General features: G+C 43.4%; 1 protein-coding gene across 1 annotated transcript; it reads left to right on the plus strand.

Moving 5' to 3' along the window:
• The first annotated feature begins 8,984 nt into the window (after positions 1-8,984).
• FAM20B (FAM20B glycosaminoglycan xylosylkinase) lies at positions 8,985-26,444 on the plus strand. Its single transcript, XM_054384381.1, has 7 exons — positions 8,985-9,361; positions 12,889-12,975; positions 15,558-15,667; positions 18,392-18,563; positions 21,307-21,498; positions 24,305-24,364; positions 26,048-26,444. The coding sequence occupies exons 1-7, from the start codon at positions 8,985-8,987 to the stop codon at positions 26,277-26,279; spliced, it is 1,230 nt and encodes a 409-aa protein (XP_054240356.1). The 3' UTR covers positions 26,280-26,444.
• The last annotated feature ends 576 nt before the right edge of the window (positions 26,445-27,020 follow it).

The following is a 27,020-nucleotide window of genomic DNA, read 5'->3' on the forward strand; positions in this document are numbered from 1 at the left end:
CACAAACCATTTTATGATTTGGTGGACTGATGCCAGGCAGAAGTGGAAATAGGGTGGGAAATGATCAGGATTAGCAAATGGAGCAGAAATGATGGAGCAAGTATTCTGGATGGTGAGGAGCCATGGAGCAAGGGGATGTATAGTCAGTAGTTACAGAGTGTGCATGGTGCCCATGTGCATGACTGCAATAGCTCTGCTCTGTCAGCCACTACATTTCTCACTGTAGTATTTTTCTGAGAAAATTTCTGTGGTGACTCCTGCAGAGAGAGGTTGGTGAGGCACTAGCAGCACCTTTGCTGCCAGACTCCCACCACTGCCTGCTGAATTTCGTTGACATCCAAGAATTAGTTTTGATTGGAAATGTGTGAACAGAGGGGGGAAAACGAGCAAATTCTGTTCATGCTGTGGATCAATTTTAGTGGTGGTACATTGTTTAGGACTATGACATATGTAGTATATTTGGTTTCAGTGGTATATGTGGGGTATATGTGGTATTTTAGGGCTGTGTGTTTAAATTTTCAGAAGCCAAATAGCCCTGCCTCTTGTTGTGTGGCCGTAAGAGCCTTTCCCACAAACCCCTGCCGAGTTTTTTTTATATACATTAAGAAACAGTCCCCTTTTTCCTGATTTCATCCGAAACCCTTCGCTCCTTGCCCGCAGCACTACAGCAGACCCCACGCCGTTCTCCGCCGGGCAGGATGCGGTTAATGCCCGCACCGCTATTGGCCGCCTGGGGGAGGTGCTCCCTCCGCCGTTCCTATTGGAGGCTTGAGGCCGAGGGCGGCAGGAGGCAGCCTATGGGAGGACGCGCCGCGCACCTCTGGGGAGGGCAAGGCTGCCGACTCATTGGTGGCTGAGTGAAGCGGGGGAGGCGGGGCGGGCAGCAATTGGCCGCGGGGCGGGGGCAGGATGCCGGGCGGCCCCATGTTGGGGAGCTGGCGGGGGCTGGCAGCGGCGCCGGCTGGGGCCATGGAGCACGGGCAGCGGGCGGGGTGAGTGCGGCGCGGCGCGGCGCGGGGGACCAGCCAGTGCAGACAGCGGCGGCGCTCCGGGGGGCGGTGGAGGACGAGGGAGGCCGCTCCCGCGCCTGCCTGCGTGGCTCGGCGGGGCGGCGGCACCTGAGGGGCGGGCACGCCCCTGCCGCCTCACCCTGCCCGGGGTACCGGCCTGGGGCGCTGGGAGACGGCCCGCTGCAAACAGCCCGCCCTCTCCGCAGGGCACCGTGGCTGGGGGCCCGGTCTGCCCACTGGCGTGGCCGGCGACGGTCGGGCGTCCGCCGCCGCAGAGGGCCGGGTGTTGGCTGAAGAGCCTGAAGGAGCGAAGGAGGGAGAGAGGGAAGAGCCGTTACAACCGTTGCAACTCTTGGGCAGAAGCTCGGCCCGCCGGCGCAGGTGCGCAGCTGCTCCGCCAGGCCCGGGCCTGGCGTGGCGGGAGCGGCGGACTCCTGCCAGGCTGCCCCGCGGGAGGAGGCGTCGGGGGCGGACTGCGCCCCACGAAGGGCTCCCGCAGGTCTGGCCCCGCTCCGGCCTGTGCAATTCTGAGCTCGACTGTAGCAAAGCACGTAGAGGTCCATTGGCACGTAGGACAGAGTGGGTCCGAGCGCATCTACCTCAGTGGCTTCCATGTGTGGAAGGTCAGGTTTCCCAAATAACCTCCCGATTCATCCGTGGTCAGTTACGGATTTCACGGTCATGGCTGTAGCAGATGTGAGTGTTTATCTGGGCTTTTAATTTCCTTCCCCTTTGGACCTTTGCTTTCAGATGGGAAAAGGAACCCTGCACAGCTGTGAAGCCTGATGCCTTTTTAACCATGTACTCACAGTCATGAATAGCTGTCTGCAGAACTCACTAGCTCACAGAGCACTTGGAGCTTAGCAAAGGTCAATGTCTGGTTGTGAAAAATAAGATGTGTATTGTTGAGCAGAAGTGCTGACCACAGTTGTCAAAGCCATGGGTCTAACCATTTCTAAAAGCTATCTGTATTCAGATTTTTTTCTGGGTACACATGTGTACAAGCAGTGCAGCTGGTTTGGTTTATGCTGGCTGAAGGTCCAGTTCTACAATGTACATATGAGCTTTAGGGTGTGAGCAGACCGCAAAAACTGTCAAATGTAGATTCTAGTCTTGCAGTGAGTTCCATATGAATAGACCCCACATGGTACTTATTTCAGAACAGAGTGTTAGTGCTGTGGTCTTATTTTAATTTAAAAATGACTCCATGCACCCCTTATGTCCTTAAGTCTGACCTACATAGTTGCAACAAGATTTGTCTCCTTTTCAGGACAGAAATCTCAGGAGGGTACAGTGGATTTTGTTTCCTTGAACACTAACAACATTGGCAGCTCAATTCTGATACAAAAATCTCTTGTCCCCTAGCTCAGTGTCTGCTGCCTCTTGCCTTGGGAGTAGGGGAAACTGATTGGTGCTATCTTACCACAGAAACAAGGTCATTGTTGCTACATGTTAGATGAGTTTGTGGACCCTGTTTAAATTTTCGGTGCCTATCTTGGGTATGAACTGAACAAACGTAAGAGCATCAAGTGGAGAAGGAGCACTACAGAATTTTCTCACTGCTTTAACTTCAATTCCAAGTTGAATACGGCTCCTATTTCTACCTTGTTTTTTTGTTGTGTATCTGCCCTGGATAATCAAGTGGAACTAGAGTAACCAAGGACAAGGAGGAGTTTGTGCCCTTACTAGTGAAACTAGCATGGTCTTGGTTGTTTCTTGAGTAGATCCTAGCAGCCTTCCCCTCAGTACCCCTGGCTCCTGCCTGTGTCCCATACTATTCCACTTCATGGCAGGTTGAGTTCTTTCCTTCTTGCGCAGTGTTTCCGGCTCCTTCTGTGTGCCAGCTGTGTTCACGCTGGTTGCCCAGATGGCCAAGGCGAGCAGACAACTGTTGAGCTAATGCTGCAGCCTTCCCCTCAGCGCTCCCCAGCTGCCCATATCCAATAAACACATAATGTTTTTCTTCAAAACATCTACTGTTCTCTCAGATAGGTTTGAAATTAGCCAAGGAATCCAGAAGGTTACTGGTGAAAAGGGTAATTATATAAGCTTTGTTTCCATAAGAAACTGTGCTTGAAACAAAGTTGTTCTGGGAGAATTAATAAGACCTGGTTTCCTGAGGACTTGGGTGCCACATCTGCCTTGTTTCCTACCACCTTCAGTTCCCCCATAGCTTCTCTCTTCCCAGGTGTTGCCAGTGTCCTGATCTGCCACGTCTTTATGTGAGCAGCCAGCTGAGTCAGGTGTTCCTGTTTGCTGAGTGGTTACAGCTGCTGGTAAAGATTGAGGACATGCACTGAGTTGTCCTTGGCTTTTTGAGGCTTTTGCCCTCTAACTGGCCAGTTAATTTTGTAAAGCTCATGGCACCAAATTTGGGAGAAATGAAGGTAATAGAGTCTAAAGTGATTATGGATTATAATGGGGCAAGGTGGACAAAGATGAAGTAGCTGGACAGACAGCTCTCAGAAGATGTGTGAGAATACATCAGGTGACTTTCAGTTGCAGGCATAGATAATACAGTGCTTGAAATGCTTGTGATCCTTCATATTTTTATCTATACTCTAGCTCTCAAACAGGGATGCAGTTGTGCATATGAAAATGAAAGTTTGAGCACAGACACACAGATTCTGCCTGTAGATAGCTGGGGTTTAGCAGAAAAAGGGATAGAGAAGCAGCAGACAAGTAAATTTGCATGCAGCTTTGTGCACTGGGTTACTAAACTCGTACCCAAAGCAGGCAGCATACAGAGAGTGGAAGTGACAGAATGAGTCTGAAAAATCTAGGCAGAGGTCCGTGGGAGCCTGCCTGTGAAAACTGAAATAAGAAGGCTTATGCAGAGAGGGGAAAAAGCATGAGCTACTGAGGAGCTGGCCAGAGAGAGGGAGTACAGGGAGAAAGATTGATCTGCTGAGACTGAAGTACATTTTGGAAAGAGAAAAATGTCATTACTGTAAATGCTGTTTCTTCAAGGCATTTCCCAGGATTTACTGGAGAACTTTTAAAGATCTTTTGATAGGAGATCCCCAAAGGCACAGTGTATTTAGGAAGAGAAAACGTGCTTTTAAACAGGCATTAGAGCATACTTAAAGCATATTTATTTCCGATTGACATCTGAGGTATGATTTTTTCTGTACTTGTGCTGCCGAACTAAACATTTGCTTGCCCTCAGACCGTATTTGTCATTTGGAGCATGACAAAATCCATGCAAATTTGGCGTAAGTACTTTTGAGATTGTAGCTCTCTAGCTTTATACTGCAAAAGCAAGATTATGATACGTGGCATAGGGTAGATCTTGTGACTCCCAACAAACATCGTTTTCTGGGGTGTGGTTTTCTGCTAACCTTGTAGGCTGCCTATGGTTGCTGTGATTTTCCTGCTGTTTGCACCAGGCGTGCTTTTTGAACTGAGGTGGTATGACGTAGGTATCTAATGCCAGTAAGTGTGCTTTAGTTAGGTGTTTGTGTGCACAGCAACCCCACTGTCATATTTGGAAGGTGCTGTTATTTGAATATTGACGTGTAAGACCCACTGAGAGTATGGACCCACTTGTAATCAGAGACAACACTGATTGGGAAATATCAGGTGGAAAAAACAAAAAGCATTTCTTATTCAAACTTGCCAGTTGACTACACAATGAAAAAGCTAGTCTAAGATGTTTCTTTCTGACTATTTCATATGCCACATTTCTTGGGAGTATGGTAAAATGGCAGAGCGGGAACTGAGTTTTTCTGTACTTTGGTAATACAGAGATGGGAGTTTTGGTGGTAAAGCAACAAAACTCTTTGAAATATGACTTCTGCTTTGTAATGGGGGATGGAGATAATGCAAAGCAGAAGCTCAGGAAAAAAGAAAAAAGAGAGAAACCCAAACACTTTTAGAGTTACCTGATCATGGTAAGAGAACAGCAGCTGCTGCCCAGCAGCAGGGGGGAATGTGTATTGTTGTGGGACTGTAGATATGCAGGGATTACTCTGTAATTGTATCATGTTATCCCTGGCCAGGTACTTCTGAAAACTTTTTTTGGATTTTATTCCTTCTCTGATGCCTTCTGCTTCAAAGAGCATCTTCTCTTGTTTTGTGCACCCTGTATTCCCATTATTTTTCTGTATAAGTAAGTAGCAGCTCTGTCTCTTTGCCCTTTTGTCAAATATGAAGACTCTTAGCCCTGCCACTTTTGGAACTATTGGGTTTTTTTGGGGTCTCCAGTAATTATTCCTGGGTTTATTTTTGTCATTTCCCTTTTGCCATTTGTTCCACAGAGTTCTGTTTACAGCCTACCCTAGTTTTGCCTTTTTAAAATTTCAGGGGGTTGTTATTATTTTATTTGTTTCTGTGGCCACGTTTTCCATTTCTGTCCTTGTTCCAGGGCCAGCTTCATACTTCCTGAGCTTTCATAATCCTCTTTCCCAAACCGAGTCTTTTCCAAAGACTTGTCCTATTCTTCAAATTACTTTCTTCCAAAACTGTGTAAACACTTTCTTAGAACACCTCAGCTCTGTCACTTGTGCCATCTTCAGTTTAAAGCAATAAAGCTTAAGTTTTTGCTTTCTGTGGTAAACCTCTTGATGAAGAGAATCATTTTTGTTGGCTCATGCAGCAAGGAGCAGAATGTTGGCACCTAAGGAGCAATGTGTAAGCATTGCAGCCAGCCTGTGAAATCGATTGCATAGCAACCTCAAGGGTGTTGTGGTGTTTGTTGGGGAGAAGCAGCTGATGACTCATTTTTCTAGATGTCAGTAAAAAGTCAGAGCCGACTCACCTGCTTAAAGCTGCAGAGAGCAAAATGGGATGATTCAAGGAGAAATGTTTGGTGTGGATCGGTTGTTCGCTTAAGGGAATTACTGAAATGTCTTCTAGCAAATATTTACCTTTTTCTTTTTTTTTTGGTAAATTCCATCTACATCATTCAGGCAAAATTAGTTTCAGAGCTGTCACAAAAGATTAAGAAAAAGACCTTTACTTTAAGTGGTGGCTCTAGTTACATTCTCCCTTTCCCACCCCCATAAAGAATACTCTTGGAGAAAGTCAGCATTCATGAAAATCAGTGTAGGAAAGTGAGTGCCCAGCTTGAACTCCAAAGGTGTGAAATGTTTTTGTCTCATGTTGGCCAGCACTGGACTGTGGGGCTTTCTTAGAATCTCTATGTCTCATAATGAGTGTTCTGAGAGGAGCTGTGTTCTTCTGTGTAACTTCTTACTAACTGTGATGGATTTTAAAAACGAGTGGCAGCAAATCTTCATAACAGCAACATCGAAGATGATTTAGAACTACTAGTTGTGAAGAACTGAAATTCTGAAGTTACAACATAATGGTACAGTTGGGTACAACCTGGTCTGCTTTGCTTGCTTGCTTAGATTCAAGAATAGTATTATTCTTTAGGGGTCTCCTTCTGGGTCTGCATTTGCAAGAACAAGAGCTTTCAGGCCAGGTGCATCTGTGTCTTGTCTGTGTTTTCATTTCCATATAAACGTGTGATTTGTTGTCTTCAGCTATTAGCACAAGCACTTACTTTCCAATAGATTAAAGTCAGTGTCACACAGCTAACAGAGAACCGTGGTACTAGTTTGAAGAATCCCTGAAACCTGATAGCCTTCTTTCACCCCACCCTCTACCCTGGCTGGGGTTTTTATATTGCTATAAGTGGAAGCTATTAAATCAGATTTCAGTTTTAATTCACTGTCATTAGGAGGCTTTCATTTTCAGTAGGCAGGTTTTATAGGAACTATTTAGGAGGCAAAATGATGGTTTTTTTTTCTTTTTTCCTTTTTTTTTTTTTTTTTTTTTTTGAGGGAAGGGCCAAACTTAGATGTTAGCTGAGGTGAGACAATGACAGCAAAACAGTTCAGGTGGTAAACTGGGCTAAAAGCCCATCATCAGAGTGTGCAGCCTGTGAATTGAATAATGCTGAACTTGGTCACTGTGCTGAAAAGAGTGGTTTTGCAAATAGGGAGATATGACAGCAAATTTCTTTGTCCCTCTTGGTGGGCTCTGTGTGGCTGTTTCTAAGTGGTTCAGCTGCTTATTTTTTGGTGGGCTGGCCTGGGCTGTAGTTTTACTTGCCTACAGAATCTCTGGTGCTGCTGCTAGGCGAACACTTGTTCTTGACTTCATGCTGTACACGCTTTTGAGATGCTTATAGAACTACTGAAGCTGCTGTGCTGTCCTCCCTTGTCTCTCTGGCTTGCACCAGCAGCAGTGTTTTGTAGTCAGATGATAAACTGTAAATTGGCTCAAACACTAATGACAGTAAGTAGTTCACACACACAAACCAAAGATGGTGGCTGATGTTTGGATGGGTGGACAACCTGGATCTTTAAACTCCCTTGTAGCTGGGTTGTGTGAGTGGTAACACTGACCAGGGAAGGTGGGACAGCCACGTAGCTAGGAGTCTGCTATAGATCTAATGTAAATTTATTTAAGGGTCTGTGGAGTCATTCACAGGCTTGCACATGCTTTTGTACCAGTACTCTTAAACTCTACCAAACCTGATTCTGCACTGATGACTTCCTCAAAGGATGTGCTGTCATCTACTCTGTGCCATGATTTTAATCTTCGATGGAGATGTACCTCAGAAATATGCTCAGGCCCCTCAGAACCATTGTATGCCACTGTGACTTCTACAAGCAGGGTACAATGTCCACACAGATGCTGAAGATGGCTGTGATCTGTGCTTGACCAGCAAGTCATAGTCTGGCAGTCCTTGGGTTGCTGTTGGTAAATTAGCAGCTAAATGTGCAGCTTGTTTTTCCTGTGACATAATTAATACTGACTGGTTAAATCACATGAGAAGGCTTTTCTGTATTAGTCCTGCCACAGCTCAGGGTGCCATTTGTGGCTTGTGTGATTAGCATAGCTTGTGCAAAGAGGAATCTGTTGCCTCTGTTTCTTGAGAGACATGCCGTAGTATCCATTTCCGTTTTGGGTGTTGACTTGTTCAACTAATATTCTGAAGATGATTTCTGTCCACATAATTGGAATGCACTTGATTAATTGTGTGTTATGTGGTCCTCATGCTACCACTGTAGCTAAGGCTTGCGGAGAGGTGAAATATGTCTTGCAGCCTGTTGTAAGCGTAGAAACACAGCTGTGGCTTTAACAGTGGTGTAGGTGAGGTTTCTGAGAAGAGGCAGTATTAGCATTTGGGTGGTTTTTTCCGTGTTAATTTGATGTTGAGTTTATAATATTGTGCATGTTGTTTGTGGTTTCTACAGCTGACTGCAGAAGAGATGTACTTAACCGCAGGGATGTCAAGATGTGCCACCCTTCGATTTCTCTTCTCTTCTTTTTTTCTTTTATTATTTTAAAAATGGAAAAAAGATGGTACATTATAGTGGCAGCAACTGAGAGGCAATAAACAAATTTAAGTCTTTTTTGTCCTTATGTCTTGTCTCTTCAGGAAACAAGGCTGTGCAGCTGTTCTCACCACTTGTCACATGTCAGGAAATCTACCTGGGAGCTCTCTCTTGAGGGACAGTTCTTTAGGAAACCAGAGGTCATGGGTTGTCTTACTAATGGAGCAGTGTTAGTGAAGAGGGAGCCATCAACTTAAGCTGCAGTATGCTGCAGAACTCTTGCCCGTGGTGGTTGCCAGCTGTGAGGATTTCAGCTGCAGAGAGATGCTATCAGGCAATTTCTCTTTTCATGCAGAGTACTGAGAGGCTACAGGAAGACAGCAAACCCCATGTGTTTTAACAGCAGTGTTTGGGCTTTAGGGTACAGATGTACATAAATGCAGGCCTGTGTTCCAAGAATAAACTTGGGTTTGAGTTTGGTGGGATGTGCAGGAATGCAGTTTTGTAAGTTTGTGGTTTTGTTTATTTGTAGGGGTACCAGAAGATGTTTCAGTGGTGACACCTCGCAATGCAAGTTATGAATGAAATTCATTAACTAATGTCCCCTTGCTCACCCTGATCTCCAATAGACTTCCTGTAACGCTTGGAAGAAAGGGTCAGGGGAGAAGGGTTGAAGGTCACCATGAAGCTAAAGCAGCGCGTTGTGCTGTTGGCCATCCTCCTTGTCATCTTCATTTTCACAAAAGTTTTTCTCATTGACAACCTGGACACCTCAGCTGCCAACCGGGAAGACCAGCGCGCCTTTCACCGAATGATGGCAAGCCTCCACGTGGAACTGGATCCTCGGCTTGACCATACCCTGCAGTCCCCTTGGGAAATTGCAGCCCAGTGGGTGGTGCCCCGGGAGGTGTATCCTGAGGAGACACCCGAGCTAGGGGCTGTTATGCATGCCATGACAACCAAGAAAATAATAAAAGCTGACGTGGGATACAAAGGGACCCAACTGAAAGCTTTGCTAATACTTGAAGGAGGACAGAAGGTTGTCTTCAAACCCAAGAGGTAAATATTACCTTCAGTGACTGAAATAATAACTGCTTTGTGTATTTACTTAATCTTTTATCTCTATGTTGTTGCATAAATGTTCAAGTTACAAATCTACACGTATATGGGAAGTCCACTTTATCTATGGGACAGACAGTGTAGAGCCATGCTGTCCTCTAAGTAACATGAGGTTACTGTGCCAACTGTTTCTCAGGCTGTGTAGCTTTGATGCTCGAAACAGCCTGTCTTTAGGTTAAGAGAATAATCTCTGTGTTCAGTCCCGAGGGAATGTTGGTTGAACCTGAAGTTTCTGAGCAGTGTCTTCCTGATTGTGGAAGTGCAGGTTCTGGCAATGTGGAGACAAGTCTTGCCCTACTCTTTCTGTATAAGGGTCATGTCAAACTGTCGTGAAAGAATGCTGTTCAAAAACAGGGAAGGACTGGAAGTTGACAGTTTAAAAAGTAGATCTGTGTCTCTGATGTAGCTGTGTGAAGATTGTAAAAATGGCTTGGTAGGTCAGAGTGGAAGCCCCTGAGTTTCCCATCTGCTGACAGTGAATGCTGGAGGAGCAACATAAGAATGAGCAGATAGTAATACTTCCTTGGTGTGGTCTCTGTTTACAGAGATCTGCAGGGAAATTTGACATGATGGAACATTTATGAAGAGTCTTGTGCACGTCTGTAAAGCTTTTTGAACTGTTTGCCTTTGGGGAAAAGGAGAAGAAAGAAAGATGTCAAAAAGTAAGGCAGGTGTGTTTTGTGGAAGTCCATTGCAAATGTGAAGCATTGTCATCACATCTCTCTCCAAAGGATATTGGGTTGAACGAGCATGAAGTTTTTCTGTCATGGTAATGAATGATTAGAGAATGAGGGGGGAAACACCACTCCTACACTTCTTGAATTCACAGCCCTGTTTCTATACGGTCAATTACTGGTCTGACTGGAGCTTTGCTGTGGGGCTAGGCTATGTTTAAGCAGTGTGACCCTTTCACACAGAAGTGGTGGTATGACAGTCAGCTCGTCCAATAAAGGCATTAACAAGGCATGACATTTCTGTAGTGCTTTCTGTATAAGTGAGGGCTGTAAAGTCTTTCACCAAGCATTGAATTGTGTGCCCACAATGGAATGTCTGTGTAGGCAAATGCAGTGACTCTGCTCCATCAAGGACACGTGAAGCTGGAAACATTTCTGGGGGTGCTGGACAGTGTGGTCCTAGCCATGCTGGTAGACCTGCGTGACTACAGGGTAGCCAGGCTTGTAGCCAGGTGTGATGGTTTTAAGACTGTCTTTTTAAATTTTCTTCACAAAGTTTGAGCAGAGAAAGTGAAAGAATGTAAATATTGGATGTAAGGAAGCAAAATAGTGATTATTGTAAACACTTCCATTGGAGAGATAGAAATGTTTAAGAATCTACGCAAAACAAGGTTGGAGAGTTGGGCAGTCTCAGCTTGCTAGGCTTCTGCCTGCCTGCTTCTTCTTTTCTGGCTGAAGATAGCACACTGACCTTGACAAGCTAAGTCTAACAGCCTCTCTGCTTCTTGACTCTCTGCCTTCTGCCAGAAGGGTCTGGGGGGGAGTCCTTCTGGCTGCGGGGGGGAGGCCCCTTGGGGGAAGCAAAGGAAGCTTGGTTGTGCTTTTCTGTTGATTGTACATATTTGTAAATGTTGTGAGTAGTGTACATTTGTACATATTCATTGCATTTCATCATAGACTGTAGATTTGCTTGTAAATACAGCTTTCATTTGCTTCCAGACTGAGCTAGCCTGGTTATTGTCGGTGTGGGAGGGGGTTTCAGCTCTCACACTGTTACAATTCATATTTTGGTGCCCAACACTGAGAGAATCCTAGTGAAAGTGAGACACCAGGGTCTTGTTGTGTCATTCAAAGATAGCTTTTGACCTGAAAGATATGTCAGTTACTATTAAAAGCCATTTTGAGAAAACTTACTGCTTGGGGAAGAATGGATTCTCTTGTTACTTTTTGCTCTAGAAAATACTTTGGTTGCCTCCTGTGCATGGGAACAAGAATTTGGTTGTGTTTGACTAGTAAGTTTTAGCTCTGCGGCTTTCAAAATGTGACCATGTTTCCAAAAGCCTCCTGTAAGTACATATAAAAAACATCTGCCTTTGATGGTTCTGAGGGTCAACTGTCTCATTTCAAAATGACTTGAAATTCTTTACAGTAAGAGTGGTGAGACCCTGGAACAGGCTGCCCAGGGAGGTTGTGGATGCCCCCACCCTGAAGGTGTTCAAGGCCAGGTTGGATGAGTCTTTGAGCAACCTGGTCTAGTGGAAGGTGTCCCTGCCAATGCTGGGGCATTGGAACTGGATTATCTTTACGGTCCCTTCCAACCCAAACCATTCTATGAATCTATGAAATCCAGCCTTAGGTTACTAATGATTAGTAGCTGCTACCATCACATACCAGTGCTATATGTGAAATAAGGTGTTTGTTAGGTGTAAGTTCACGTTTGGCAGGAATCTGTCACATCCTCCTAAAAAACTCCATACCATTCTGCACTGACTAATTCTCTTTTGAGCTGCCTTGCAGAGAAGTGAAAGCATTTACTCAGGCTGTTGCAATGTCATCTTGCCCCATATCTTCTCTGAGCAGGGTTAAAACATTGAATTAGAGCACTGCGGCTTCTCTTGCACTGTTGCTACTGCTGCTTGAACCCTGAATCCATTGGAAATGATTGAGTTTACAGAATTTGATGGGAATTATACACATAGATGGTAATGAAAAAATAGATACTCTAATATGGCCTTACTTTATCTGAAAGCGTATGGCATTTCACCCATTTGCTTGATACTGATTGTGGTGTTTTGTGCTCCTTTGAAGCTTGCTTCTTGAGCAGTATCTACACCTGATTCAAATGTCATGTATCTTGGAAATTTGTTTGCCTTGACTGTCTAAGAAACATCTATTATAAAAGAAAAAAAGAAAAGCATAAAGAAAAAAAGCCCATCACTTCAATAAAATCTATCGTTGTTGTAATGAGTGTCTGATTTCTATTTCTTGCTCTTCATTATATCTTTTCTTCACCAGAATAAAAGCTCTTTTTGTATGCAGTATTGTCCTCAGGTTCATGCTTACTGATCTTCTAGCTACTAAAAGCTACATTTGGCATTTCTTCCACAATATCTGATGGTTATTTTCATGTTAAACTACAATCCCTTCTAACCCCAAAATCAGTTGTGGAGTTGCTGCTTTCCAGCATAAATAGTCCCCTGTTCTGTAGCTGGGTCTGTGCTCTGTTCTTGGATGTGCCTTGGCATATGGTTAAATTAAAACTCATTAGTTTGAATGGCTGCTGCTTCCCAAGCTCTCGATGCCACTCTACATTACTGACCTTTCCTCCTTATTTACCACTTCAACAGTCTGGATGCTGGTTTAATCTCATTAATACTTCTCTCTGCCCCATTGACAATCATTTTTAAAGTGACCTGGGATCTGGTTAACATAGCACTGTTACTGCATTTGTTACTCTGAACAGCAAATGAATGGAAATCCTGCACGAATCACTTTGACTGATTTCAATTACAGATATGCCAGGGATTATGTAGTGGAAGGAGAACCCTACGCTGGCTACGACAGGCACAACGCAGAAGTGGCTGCCTTTCACTTGGATAGGTATGGAATTACTAGGTTACCTGGTTTTGTTGTCTCTGGTCAATGCTTTTTCAGTTGGGGGAAAACTAATTCCTTGAAGAATAGCCTTCAAATCTGAGCAATTTCTAACATGCCAATACACCACATTGAAGCCAAAAATAAAAATCAGCTTTTTGGTGAAATTTCATTTCAGAGATCTGGGCAAGATTCTAGCATTTAAAAATTTTGTGAGAAGCATGAAAAGGGGAGTGAGCACTGAACTCGCTGGTAGTTCATATCCTGTGGAAGAAGGAGCTTAGGCAAATCCTGCGGAAGAGTCTGAAATGCTGAATGTATGTGCTTGCTAAGTACATGTCCACTACATGTCTAGGCTAGCAGTTTAGTCTAGGCTAAATATGGATCAGTGCATCCTAGAGGAAAAGCAGCTATTCATATATTAATTGTTCTCAGGGATCCCCAGGTGGTTTTGTGGACCTGAGCTGGAGGTGCAATTTCCAGAAGAAAAACAAAGCTACAGGATGTACAAAGAATGGGACAGAAAATTCAAACACTGAGTGTTGATAGTTACAAAATACTGCTAGAGGTGCACTTCCATCTAGATTAAACAAGCACAATCTTGGTCTCCTCACTATAAGAGGAATATGTTGGCAGTTAGGAGATTTCTGAAGATATTCAAAGATGTGAAAAATTCTTTCATTTAGAGACTTAAAATGTTGGGAAAGGGAATGAGGAGGGACAAATATAACAACAGAATGGTTGAATTTAAAGTGAAGTTTCGCAGTGGCTTGTCACGGTGACTGAATTCATAGGTGATAAGAGATAGAAGTTTGTTAATCCTGATTCATCTGTGGAACTCATTGTACAGGCAATGGAAATTAGTAATTTCAGGAAGGTTTGGTGATAAAGGCTTCTCAAACGCTGGAACAGGCTCCTTGGGGAGGTGGTTGAATCACCATCCCTGGAGGTGTTTAAAAGACACAGAGATCCAGAACTGAGGGACCTAGTTTAGTACTAGACTTGGTAGAGGAGTTAGATGGTGGTCGCATTTTATGATCTTAAAGATATTTTCCAACCAAAACAATTCTGTGATTCTGGAACTGCTTGTGTATATGCCCATTGCTGCTGATGCAATCTTTAGGTGATGGGCCAAAATCAATATATTTTAAGACCAATGAAAGATGATGCTGTTGTCCATTTGTGCTTTCAAGAAACACATAGACTTCAGCTTCACTGAAAAAGCAGTGATCAGATATTGTAAAGCTAACAATTCACAGCCTCTTTTCAGCGTCCAAACTCCTCTTTCTGCTGTCTGTCTGCTTGTGGGTTTGTGCTTGTTTCTCTGGCCTTCCTCTCTCTGTTCTTCAAGAATACCTAGCAGAAGCTACCTGCCCAGGTAACTTTACCATTTACCTTTGTTTTGAATGATGACAGTTACATATTTTGTCTGAGGATGCCATTGTTTCAAGAAGCATCTGAATCAGATCCTGTGTTTCCCACTCATCGGGATGCTGCACTGCCCAGGAGAGTGACCTTTCACCTGTGGGCCTGAAAATACAGAGATGGGCTTTCCAGGTCTAAACGTCGTACTCATCTCTTCAAGACAGCTGCATTTTTCTTAAGCTCTACATAGCTCTGTGTTTGCTCTGAATTTTGTCTCTGTGCACAATTTGTTCAGGCAGATGTTTTGTGCCACCCTTTCTTAGAGGTATTTTTACTTAGAACCAAAGATAATTGCTAATACCTATGATAAATGCTTTGCAGCTGTTAGAAGGGCTCTCCCTGTGGAATGGTAGGCTGTCCCTATTTTTCGAAGGGACAGTCTCTTCTCAGTCTCTTTTTCTAAAGACTACTGAAAGGGTATCAAAAGTACATTAAGAAAGCTGGGGCTGATGCTGTATTTAAGGTTGTCCTCCTCCTTTAAGCACTTTTAGAATTCCCACTACAAATACACAAGTCATTTTTTGGTCCCAGAGCAAAGGCTGTGGGAGTGGAACCTGGATCCTGTGACTGCAAGTTCTATGATTATTCTTCCCACCCTTCTTTTTTATTTCCCCAGGCACTCGAGGCATTCAGTTTTCTTCTATCATTCTTGCTTCCCTTCTTTTGCCTTATGCCAAAGAAAATAACTCCTAGATTTGTTTACTTCCAAATATAATTGAATTGTGCTTAAACATAACTTTGTAATAAATAGTAATTCCCACAAATTATAAGTGATCTTTCCAGTGACCAGCCCAAAGGAAGGCCATATGGTTACTGCTTCAGCCTGTATCCAAGACAGATGATGGATATTTCTGGTGTGAGGTCTGATTTCTGAGAGTTGGAGCATGGTGCATCCTGTGTCACCCTGCTGCAAATGCTCTACTAAACAAGCTAATGGCCTGTAAACAAGTTTAACATCCAAACACTTAAGAAAAATTAATTTCTTTACTTTGCCTTGGAAGAAGAGAGGAGGTTGCTGCAGGTTTTCACCTTTATTCTTGGTTCTCAATCATTTGCATTTCAGATAGTGGCTCAGGGAGTGTGTTTTTGCTTTGTTATGGTTTAATTTAGAACTGCTGGCTGTGTTGCAAATTCTCATGTTGTGTTTTTTCACCCCCAATTAGAATTCTAGGTTTTCGACGAGCTCCATTGGTGGTTGGCAGGTTTGTGAATCTACGTACAGAGATCAGACCAGTAGCCACAGAGCAGCTTCTGGGCACCTTCATGACTGTGGGTAAGTGGATCCCATGGACTGTACAGCACAGTAAAGAAAAAAAAATATTTAATGAGAAAAAAAGAGCTGTGGGAGTCTGTCAGGGTTATGGAACAATTAACTGTGATACAGGAAGATGGTAAGTCTGTTTCAATGCCAAGAGACCTCTTAACACTTGTATAACCCTATTTGGTGGGGAAGGAGGAGTTGCTTTTCTCCTCATTTTCCCCTCCCTAAGTTCTCTGTCCTCCCTCATGCTGCTGTTACAGATGGGATTTTTGTATTTCGTTTAAGTAAGGATTTTGTCACTGCTGTCAGAGGTGGTTAGAAAAATCTGTGATTAGACCTGAAAGGAAAAAAATGGAATTTTATTTAACGTGAACACAGTGGTGATTTGGGGTAATTTATAGAGCTGATGCTGGTATTAGCTATTATTTGTGCTTCATCAGAGTCTGCTGAGCATTCATAACAAAATGTGTCGGAACTTCTGCCTGTTGTTTACAGTAACAAAGCTGTGAAGGACACTTAAGGGGAATTATTAATTTGAATTCCTACCAGGTGGTCATTAAGCACCAAGAAATGACTTATGCTGCAGCCTTAACTCCTTCAGGCTTTCATAAAATATCCAGTTATTACCCTTATTTTTTCAAAGGCTCTAGAGATGGTTGTTCATTACAGCTGATAAATATGCGTGCCTGTGTTATATTTGTATTACAAGCACTGTTGGTAGTCTCACCTGCTAAGTCTGCCTAACACTTTCAGTTACAAGGTTTAACTTTCAGGTGAGAGTGGCTCTGGCTTGCCAAACTCCTTTTGCATTCAGATTGGGTCACTGCCTCAGGCAGACTTGACTTTCTCTCATTTCAGCCAAGATAACTAGGCAGTTTGCTGCTAGCAGAAATGCTGACTTGAAAAGTGTGGCTCCAGAAATGTTCCTTGGAACCACCTGTTCTGCAGAATGTGAATTAGAGAAAGGGCTGGGGCCTCATCAACCCAAATTTGACTACATTTATGAGGTTTTAAAGAAAAGATAGTTTGTGCATACTGAGTGCATATTTGCACCAAGAATCTCAAGGCATTCTGTTTCATTCTAGACCTGTTTCAAGCCATGGAAGAGAGACTTGCAGGGCTTTCCATGTGTGTTAATGATCATCACTTTGATGTCTTCCAGTTGTCTGACAGGTAGTGGGAGCACAGGAGCTGGGGCTGGATAGAGGACTGCAGATGAGTGCTGGTTGGCTAAGGGATTGTGATGTGTAAGGGTGGAAAGTGATAAACACCTCTTTCAGGTGGGACTCAGCCTGGTTTAAGGATTTTGGATGTAGAGCCAAAGGAAGAAAGGACAATGAGTAATTGGAATCATAAGGAAATGAGACATAGTTGAATATTTTGGGAGAGCATCTCTTGAGTGTGGAACTGGAATTAACTAGGGTCGAGCAAAGGCATGTTAGAAACATGAAATATCACAGTATCACAGTGTATCAGAGGTTGGAAGAGACCTCAAGAGATCATCAGGTCCAACCTCCCTGCCAGAGCAGGATCACTTAGGGTAGTCTGCACAGGAATGCATCCAGGTGGGTTTTGAAAGTCTCCAGAGAAGGAGACTTCACAACCCCGCTGGGGAGCCTGTTCCAGGGCTCTGTCACCCTCACTGTAAAGAAGTTTCTCCTCATGTGGAGGTGAAATCTTCTATGTTTTAGTTTGAACTCATTGTTCCTTGTCCTATCACTGTGAACCACCAAAAAGAGCCTGGCCCCCTCCTCCTGACACCCACCCCTCACATATTTATAGACACTGATCAGATCCCCTCTCAGTCTTCTCTTCTTAAGACTAAATAGCCTCAGGGATCTCAGTCTCTCTTCATAGGGGAGATGCTCAAGTCCCCTAATCATCCTTGTGGCTCTCCTTTGGATTCTCTCCAGTAGGTCTCTGTCTGTCTTGAACTGGGGAGCCCAAAACTGGACACAATATTGCAGGTGTGGTCTGACCAGGACTAAGTAGAGAGGCAGAAGAACTTCCCTAGACCTGCTGGATACACCTTTCTTGATACGTCCCAGGATCCCATTGGCTCTCTTAGCCACAAAAGCATATTGTTGTTCCAAAATAGAGAAGGTTAGGCTAAAAATGTTAATTTAGGCTACATATATCACTTCATGCTATGGGCTACATAGGCCTCAGTCGACTGAAGACTGCAGGGTTTCATTGTCCTCTGTCAGAAGACACTCATGAAACTTCTGACAGAGCCGCATTCCTAGATCACAGCATGACAGCTTGTTTGTGTTTCCCCTGCCAAGTCAACCAAGTAACTGAGATGTGTGTGGCAGGTCTCAGGACTCCAACTCTGTTTTGAGTCCTGCTTAGTCTTTTTCTACTTGTCTCATTTCAGCCAACTTTTGAAAAAGAGTGGGAAATCTGACACATGAAGTGTGGGATTTAGAAAACAAGCAGTGCCCAGGTTGCAGAGTCTTGGTCCTAAACGCAGGGAAGGGACCACAGACTTGCTGATGGTACAAAGTGTTAATAAAACATTACAAAACATAATTACTCTCCTTTGAACATTAGTCTGTAATGTTACTTTGAGTAGATATCTGTTTATTCTCTTGTGAGCCTCTCAGATGGGAAGGATAAGGTCAAGTGCAGCGAAATCCAAAGGCTCTGCTGCAACAACCTGCTCCTGAGTTTCAGCTGACATCCCTTGGCTCAAGTTCTGCTCTTTTGATACCTCTATTTTATTTGTTTTTTAAGGCAATAACACTTGTTTCTATGGGAAGTGCTACTATTGTCGGGAAACAGAACCAGCTTGTGCAGATGGGGACATCATGGAAGGATCAGTGACTCTGTGGCTACCGGATGTCTGGCCTCTTCAGAAACATCGGCACCCATGGGGCAGGACCTACCGTGAAGGCAAACTTGCAAGGTATGAGAAGGTGATAGAGTTGTTATTTATACTTGTTAATTTGTACTAGAATTATCCTTGCAACTAGCTGTGGCTAGTTAAGGAGCAACTGTTCTCGAAACCCAGAGTTTAGCCAGCACCTTTCTTGATACAAGAGTAGAAGTAAAGAAGTCTAGGATGAGATTTCAATTAAAATGAGCAAGAAAGAAATCTTCATTGTTCTCCATTATACTAAGTGCTGTCTTTTTCCTGCATCTTGACTGAAACAGAACTCTACCTTGTAGTCACTCCAAGCTTTGGAAGTCTTGGCTCTGGGTAAAATAAGACTCTTCTCCTGTGCCACTAGACCTTCTTTTGACACTCTGCCTCTCTATGGGCCACTAAAACATGGTTGCACTGTGCTATCTTCTACCAGACCAGACTTTATGGTCCTTGTAGGTGGTTTTAAGAGTTGTGGAACTGTTTTAGCTTAAGGAGGTAAGCAGTGAAAAGTTCTTCTTTGCCTTGAATACTATCAGTATTTTGTGACCATGCTCAGCATCTAAGGGATGCTTTTAGAGGAGGAGAAACGTGATGTAGCAATCTTGTACAGTGGATGTAACATCTCTTTGGGCTGGAGATATTTTTCCACAACCAGAGCAAAGGGTTTTGAGCTTAGTAAATTTTTTCAAGTCTATGTCTTGGAAAATAGATTAGAAAGAGATTTTTATTCCTTGATATAAAATACCCATTGATTTCCAATGACATGATTGTTCTCAGAATCTCATCCAAAGGTTTCATTGACTTGTTTCAGAGTATGAAATGTACAGTCTGAATTTTGAGCAACAGATGTTCTCTCCTTTCCAACAGCTCAAAACCAGCTGTATTTAGTATGTACTAATTTGCAGTAATTAATTACTTGGGGATGTTCATTTTTTTGAATGAAAGACTTTTTTCATTCTGAACTGCCCACTTACACAGGAGCTTATCCTGATACCTGTGCTGATTCCGTAGTTGCTGTATTTTAAATCTGCACTTGTATTTTCCTTGCTCTTGCCTCATCCAGATGGGCTTACATGGCTCTGATTTACACCTTGTCAGGTTGTGCTTTTCCCTTCAAGAGCAACAGGAGAATTAAATGTTCTGGATATCACGCTCTCCTTTTTCTGTGTTTGGTAATTACAGAAAAAATAACTCTGTAGCAAATATTTTATCCTGACCTGGCTGCTTATACTTTATCCTGATTTGGCCTTCAGAACATAATTCATATAGTCACATTAGTGTACATAATTTTTAATGGCCATGTAATAGATTAAATCACTGACCTTCGATGTCCTTTGCTAACACAATATAAATTATCAGAAATAAATGTCAGAGAAAGGTCTGTCTTGAAAGACTGAATGGGAAATGAGAAGAGAGAGTGGAGTGAATCTGGGAAATTGTTGCAAGGAGATTAAGTACTGATCTAAATTAAAATGAGAGAAAGAGAAGCACTTGTGGGAGAGGGACATAGCATAAAAGAATTGTATCCTGGTACAAGGAGTAGTACGTTCTTGAGGCTTTTGCCTTGTGAAGTTGTGCTGTAAATTGAATGCGAGTTGGACACATTAAATCGATGCAAAATGAAGAGGGAAATAGAGACAGCATTGAGGGGTGTGACATGGTAACAAAAACATTTGAAAGGTAAATTTCTGGCCACTCTGATTTGGATAACTGGAGAAAAAATGGGATATTGGGAGCTTAGGCTTCAGACCTCTAGAAGAGGATGTGGAGTACGTGGCAGTTCTAGTATTTAAATTCTGATCCTTTCCCTGCTTTTATGACTCTCTGCACTTTTGATCATGTCAAGTGAGTCTCTCTAGCTTGTGTTTCCTTCATTTCTGTTTCCAAGTCACAGATGGCTTAAGGCATTTCCAACTTAACTGCTGCTTTGTGGAAGATTGTTACAGTCCTTACATGGAAGACGTAATAGATGTACTTGTTATTTAGGCTGACAGATGGAAAGGATGTACACCAGTGATTTGGCTGTTTCAGTGGCAGTGTTGAATAGCTTTGAAAATTATAAAGAAGAAAATGAGTGAATGTGAAATCCTAGCTTTAGAGAATTGAGACATGACATCCCATCCATGTTACCAGACCAGAAGTACAGGCCTAAGTTACATGTAGGAGGAAAGGAGAGGGAGAAAAGAGAAGCTTGAAATCTTGTTGTGGAGGGGAAGGTAAGATACTCTACAAGTGTAGGGAGGAAGGAGACAATTGTGAGTGAAGAAGAATAAACACATATAAGGCCCTGCTCTTCAGGACAGAGGAGGTGGTTAGTAATCCTGATGACATTATTTGCATTACAAAGAAAAATGAAGAAGGTGGCTGGAAATCAAGACTGATGGAAGCAGGTCAAGGGGATAGAAATAGGCACAGTACTTGAAGACCTCAGGAAGTTAAGGGAGGCGAGTTGTGACAGTAATCTTGCCGTGATGCAGCTGAACCACTGCTGAGCTGTGAGCAGCAAGGAAGCAAGCTCTGACCTTGTTTTCTGTAGGAGGATGATGTGCAACCTTGCACTGAAACTATAGCTTGCTCCATATGCCAGTGTGTTAATACAGGACTTACTCTTTCAATAAAACACTTTCGGCTAGCTCACTCTTCTTTATAGAGCCTTAAGTGCAGCACTTGGGTTTTCTCTCTGCACTCAGAAGTGACAGAAGGGGCAGCTGTAAGTACTATTAGTATGCAATGATGGAGTATTCCTTGAAGATTTGATTTGGCTTCTCTTGATGACCCTCAGGTGGGAGTATGATGAAAGCTATTGTGATGCTGTGAAGAAGACTTCACCATATGACTCGGGCCCTCGTCTCCTTGATATCATTGACACCGCCATCTTTGACTATTTGATTGGGAATGCTGACCGGCACCACTATGAGAGCTTCCAGGATGATGAAGGAGCCAGCATGCTCATCCTCCTGGATAATGCCAAAAGGTGAGGACAGGGGAAATCCTGCTGGACATGTGATGAGCACAGGGGCACAGATTTACATGCTCTGTCTCTCTCTGGTTTCCTTCTCTAAATTTTTTCATTAACACTTTCGTGCTTAAAATTCAAAACTTTCCTTCTTACCACAAGTTGCTCACCAGATATTAGGGTCCCTCAAAGGCTGTGTGCTTAGTTTGTGCTCTAGGTACTATGAGTGCTTCAGGCAAAGTCTTACTCCCACTACAGAAACTCCTAAATTAGCACAGTACAACATTTTTACCCCAGCCAACTTTCAAAGGTTTGCTTGTCTCTCCTGCTATCCCCAGGAAAGCCCCTCCCTTTATGCTTTTAATTAATGGAAGTTTTAAAAGTAAGATTTATTATTTACCAGTGAGTATTGGTGAATATCAAAGTAAAAGCAGGTAAGTTCAAAATGTGTCTCTGAGCACATTGGTGTTCCCTGCCTTCCAGATATGTCTGCTCTGGCTTAAAAAGGTTGTGTGTTTAAATTGGAGATAGAACTCATATTGAAAGCAAAATAAGATAACTTCTGGAGTGTGGACGTTAACTATTACTGAAACAAATCAAGCAGTAGTAACTGGGAGGAAATGATGAGAGGTTCTTGAGGCCAAACTTTACTGTCTGTATGTGTTTAAAATGTGAGTTGTTCTGTCTTTGCTGTAGCTTTTGTTTGTTGACTGGTATAGTCAGTTAAATCTTAGTGAAGATACAGCCTTGATTAAATCATAATTCTGACTCATTCCAGTTAAATCCAATTCTGTGGCCTCCAGCACAAGAAGGACATTGAACTTTTGGAGTGGGTCCAGAGGAGGCCACGAAGATGATCAGAGGGCTGGAGCACCTCCCTTATAGGGACAGGCTGCAAGACTTGGGGCTGTTCAGCCTGGAGAAGTGAAGGCTCCAGAGGGATCTTCTTGCAGCCTTCCAGCACTTGGGGGGGCCTACAAGAAACTGGGGAGGAAGTGTTTACAAAAGCTTGGTTGTGATAGGATGAGAGAGAACAGATTGAAGCTTGAGGAGGGCAGATTTAGACTGGAGATTGTGAAGAAATTCTTTACAGTTAAGGGTGGTGAGGCACTGGAACAGGTTTCCCAGGGAGGTTGTCAATGCCCCCTCCATGGAAGTGTTCAAGGCCAGGTTGGACAGGGCCTTGAGCAACCTGGTCTCACAGAAGGTGTCCCTGCCATGGTGTTGGAGATGGAGCTAGATGATTTTTAAGGTCCCTTCCAACTCAAACCATTCTGTGATTCTATGATAACAATATGCTTAACTTTTCTTAAAAGCAGAGATGACCTATTTTACTTTCTCATTATGTAGTCCAGAGACTTTCAAGTGTTTTTTTTTTTCTGAAAGGCACTACCATCTGCAGTAGCAGAGAGTTTCTCCTTCTATGGGTAGAGCAGCTTCAGATGGTTAGCTCTGGCTATTGCTGTGCAAGCTTCACTCTGCAGCTGCTTTGCCTGCCACTTGTACAAAGTGTGCACACCAGTTGTCACCTCTCATCTAAAGAGATCTTTGGAAGGCTCCAAATTACCATTTCTTCCCCTGTTTGCCTTTCTGTATAGTGGATTCCTTCCTTCTTTTGTTTCTAATTCATCTGCAGTGGCCAAGTTGAGTCTTTTGTCTTTATGCATCATCCAGCTCAGTAACTCTCCTTCAGCTATGTCCGCAGGATGCCTTCTACCTTGGGACTGCTTCATTATTGCTGCTTTAGGTGAATTTGGCTGAAACTGTCTTTCTATAATGCTTTGGCAGTGTGCTAGGAGGAAGCTAATGTCTTAGTCACTGGAAGTGAGTGTGAAGTTGAAGGTCATGTCAGACCTCTCACAGGATCACAGAAACGTTATGGTGCGTGCTTAGAACATTATGAAAACACCTCCAGTGGGGCTTTGCAGCCCCAAAAGTAAAATTGCATTCCTGAAAACTTAAGTAAAGCTCTTTCAGCTCATTTGAGAGAAGGGACAGCTTTTTCATAGAATCCTAGAATATCTCAAGTTGGAAGTGGGGGACCCATAAGGATTGAGTCCAACTCTGTACACAGGACGATCTAAAATTAAACCATATAACTAAGAGCATCATCCAGACTTTCCTTGGTGCTGTGACCACTTTCCTGGGGATCTTAGTCCAGAATTTTTTGAGGAGAGTAGTCCTGGAGTAAGTCATCTTTGTTGAGGAGAAAGTTCTTTGTTCAAAACAGTATTATAAGAGGGATGAAACTATAAAAAGCCCAACCAAAGAAACCAAAAAAACCAACCCATCACATGTTTAGATGAAGCTTGAAATACTGTGAAATCCTTTTGGTAGACCTCCCTTGGAAAGAGTGATGATGATCATGTTGATCACTTACGTCATCTGTTGATCACCTTCTTTGCTGAAAGGAAGCTTGGCCATCTAAACCAGCACATGGCTGCCATTTTATTCCTTCCCTGTCCAGCTGTGTCAGGCACAGCTCTTGCTCTCTCATCTCTAGAATTCCAGTGATGCCTTTCCCCTGCTTCAGAAGATGAGCTCAACTTCCAAACTCCTCTGAAGTTCGTTTCGAAGGTGCCTTGGCCTGTCAAAGAACTAACTACAGAGTGGTGTTTCCATTTACCTGGTACACTAACTGATGCTGTTGAGAGTTATATCTGTAACTGATCATGGCCTGTTTGTATTTTGCTTGAAATAATTTGGTCTGTTGGAGCATGAAATTGCCTAGTATTGGTATTTCTTTTTTTTTTATAATTCTTTACAAATCTCTTAATGTTGGGAACAACATTAGGAGTTCAACTGGTTCGTTTTGCTTTTACAGTTTTGGAAACCCTGCCCTGGATGAAAGAAGCATCTTGGCTCCTCTGTATCAGTGCTGCATGTAAGTGAAATGCAGGGATGCTGTTCACTTTACTTATGCATTTGCTGTCCTTAAGTTTGCTGCATAATTAAGTTTGAAGCAAGCTGAAAATGTTCCCTTGGGTACCTAGTACTTCACTTTTTTGAGGTACTGTGTCTGTTCGATGTATTGTCACTGCTCAAGAAGCTGAGAAACATGTTTTCATAAAGGTAGTAAATGAAATGGTAGGCTCTGGGAAACCATCTGGCCTCCAGGCCATTAGTTCAATCTACCCTTAGTCAGTATGACAGGTACTTTGCATCTGCAGCTGTCTCTATCCAGCTCCTGCCAAATAAAAGTTCACATCACAGTTTGAGTTCTCCCTGACAAGCTCAGGGCTCAACATGTCTGGTAACTTAACTACCTTCATTTCCAAACGTTCTCGCTAAACAAGAGTGCAGCACTGCTCAGGGTGCTGCTTTCCAAGAGAAGTTTTGTAGGTTTTTGTAGGATTTTGTTTCTGTTTTGGCCTTGTGAGTTGTGTTTTGTTCAGTTTATTTTTAGAGGCTGTGGCTTGGTGATTTCTGTGGCCTCTCTCTTGCCAGCCATTGCTGCTTCTCATTAACAAACAGATAAAAGTACCAGGAAGGAAAACACTGATATATCCATTTCCTGCCTCTGTTACTTCAGGATAACATTAACTCCTTCAAGCCTTACAAATTAAGCATTTAGATGAGAGTTCCTTGAGTCTGTCCTTGGAGGGTTCTGTCTCGTGAATTGTTTGGTGCCTGTGAAACCTGGGAGCTTGGCAGAAAGCCTGAGCTTTGTGCTGAACAAGGCTTGATGCATGACACAGGGCATTTGGTCTACATCCTGCAAGATTCTTGCAGAATCCATCTGGAGAACAATGAAAATAAATGATTTTCAAATGCTTTAGCTTTCCTACATTAATTTAAAGTGTGTTTCTTGAGTTCCTGTTTTATGAGGATCTTTTAGAGCCTTTCTCATCTAGATTCTCTCAAATGCAGCCAGAAGAGTTTATGAAAGAGACTCTGCAGCTCCTGCTTTTTAGATATCCTTTTCTTTTTCCTGATACTGGGAAATGCCATGCAACAATTTGTGTGGGTAATTCTTCTAGCTATAGGTCTGTTAGAACACTTGCTTGCATTGCTGGTTTCTTTGGAGGCCATCAAAACTGAAGAGTTTAGACAAGTGGGGCTAATACAGGAAAGATTGAGGGAGAATCTTAAGAGGCTGCAGAGAACAGGACAGTTTAGATGAGCTGACATGATCAAATACAGTGGCCAGTAAAGCAGAAAGGTTACTGCTGTATTCACTTCCCTGGAATTTCAGTCAGCTGACTTCTGTCCTTAGCAATTGATTGTTGATCAGCGATGCTCTTCCCGAGGGGATGTTTTTGCATTTAACAGCCAGGCTTCATTTTCTTTCCTTCTCAAACTGTGTCTGGGGGCCTTCAGGACTGAACTTGCTAGCAGTTGAAAGTGTTGCTGTGTAACACAAGAATTTAATCACTGTAGATTCTTTCTTCTTCAGCTGCCAGCTTTCACGTAGTGCATGTAGTGCAGTTAAACCCGGACCACCCCATCCCAAACCGCTTTGGCGGTGCAACTGCGTTCTAGATGTAACAGGCTCCCTCACGAGGGTGGCTTTGGTACTGCTGATGCACTTCAGCCACGTGATGACGCGTTTGTTTTTCTTCTGCAGCATCCGGGTTTCCACCTGGAACAGACTCAATTATCTGAAGAATGGAGTACTGAAGTCTGCCTTAAAAACTGCTATGTCGCATGACCCCATCTCACCAGTGCTTTCTGACCCTCATCTGGATGCCCTAGACCAGCGGCTTCTCGGCATTCTGGCTACAGTGAAGCAGTGCACAGACCAGTTTGGGCCAGATGTTGTGCTGGTGGAAGACAGGATGACACTGTCTCATTTGTAATGGTAGTGGAACACAGATGGAACTCCTTTTTTAAAAAGAAACAAACAAGCGATAGAGAAACAGCACAACCGGTTCAGAAAGGCTGTGGCCAGGATGGACTGAGATGAACAGGAAAGCTTTTGAGCCAGAGGAGTGGAGGTGACAGTGGCTTTTCCCTTGGGCTGACAGCAGTGAGAGGTGGGAAGCTGGAGCCTTGGATGGCTCAGTACCTGTAATGGCATCTTGGTCATTGTGGGGTGTCCATTGCCGGCAGTGGACACTGCACTGGATAAAAATGGCTCTTGGAGTTGGTGGAAGCGTGTGGAATACAGACACTAACTTGTGGACAGGGGGGACAACAGGATGATCCTCTCCCCTTGTCTTTCCCTGTACACTGCTGCGAGTTTTTGTCTGATTCAGGGTTGTAGATAATCAGCTGTGAGCTGGTTAGGTGTTTTACTGCTTCTTTAGAGGAAGAGGAAGTGGTGAATAAAATAATTATTAGACTTGAAGCGTTGTGCCACCCCTGACCTAGGGGTGGGATATTCTTCGAATGCCATTAAGGGTGGGAGAGGGGAGCTCTGCTGCTCGGTTGTCTTTCAGTCCATAAAAGACTGGGGAAAGGGGGTTGCCTCACATGAGATAATGCTTCAGTGTTTTTGCTGAAGTCCTATCACAGATTTATCCACAGGGTTGGAGATTTAGGGGAGGACATGGTGGTTATATAGCACTTGGTAATTGAGGGGTTAAAGTAAGATTCCA

The sequence above is a fragment of the Indicator indicator genome, chromosome 10 (assembly GCF_027791375.1).
Source record: "Indicator indicator isolate 239-I01 chromosome 10, UM_Iind_1.1, whole genome shotgun sequence".
In the NCBI taxonomy this organism is placed as follows: Eukaryota; Metazoa; Chordata; class Aves; order Piciformes; family Indicatoridae; genus Indicator; species Indicator indicator.

What these genes read in the sequence shown, in the direction of transcription:
- FAM20B (XM_054384381.1), top strand. Translation starts at nt 8,985, where the DNA reads ATGAAGCTAAAGCAGCGCGTTGTGCTGTTGGCCATCCTCCTTGTCATC. An exon ending in GGGCACCTTCATGACTGTGG is followed by an intron (nt 15,668 to 18,391) that starts GTAAGTGGATCC and finishes TTGTTTTTTAAG; the next exon opens with GCAATAACACTTGTTTCTAT. An exon ending in CTCCTGGATAATGCCAAAAG is followed by an intron (nt 21,499 to 24,304) that starts GTGAGGACAGGG and finishes TTGCTTTTACAG; the next exon opens with TTTTGGAAACCCTGCCCTGG.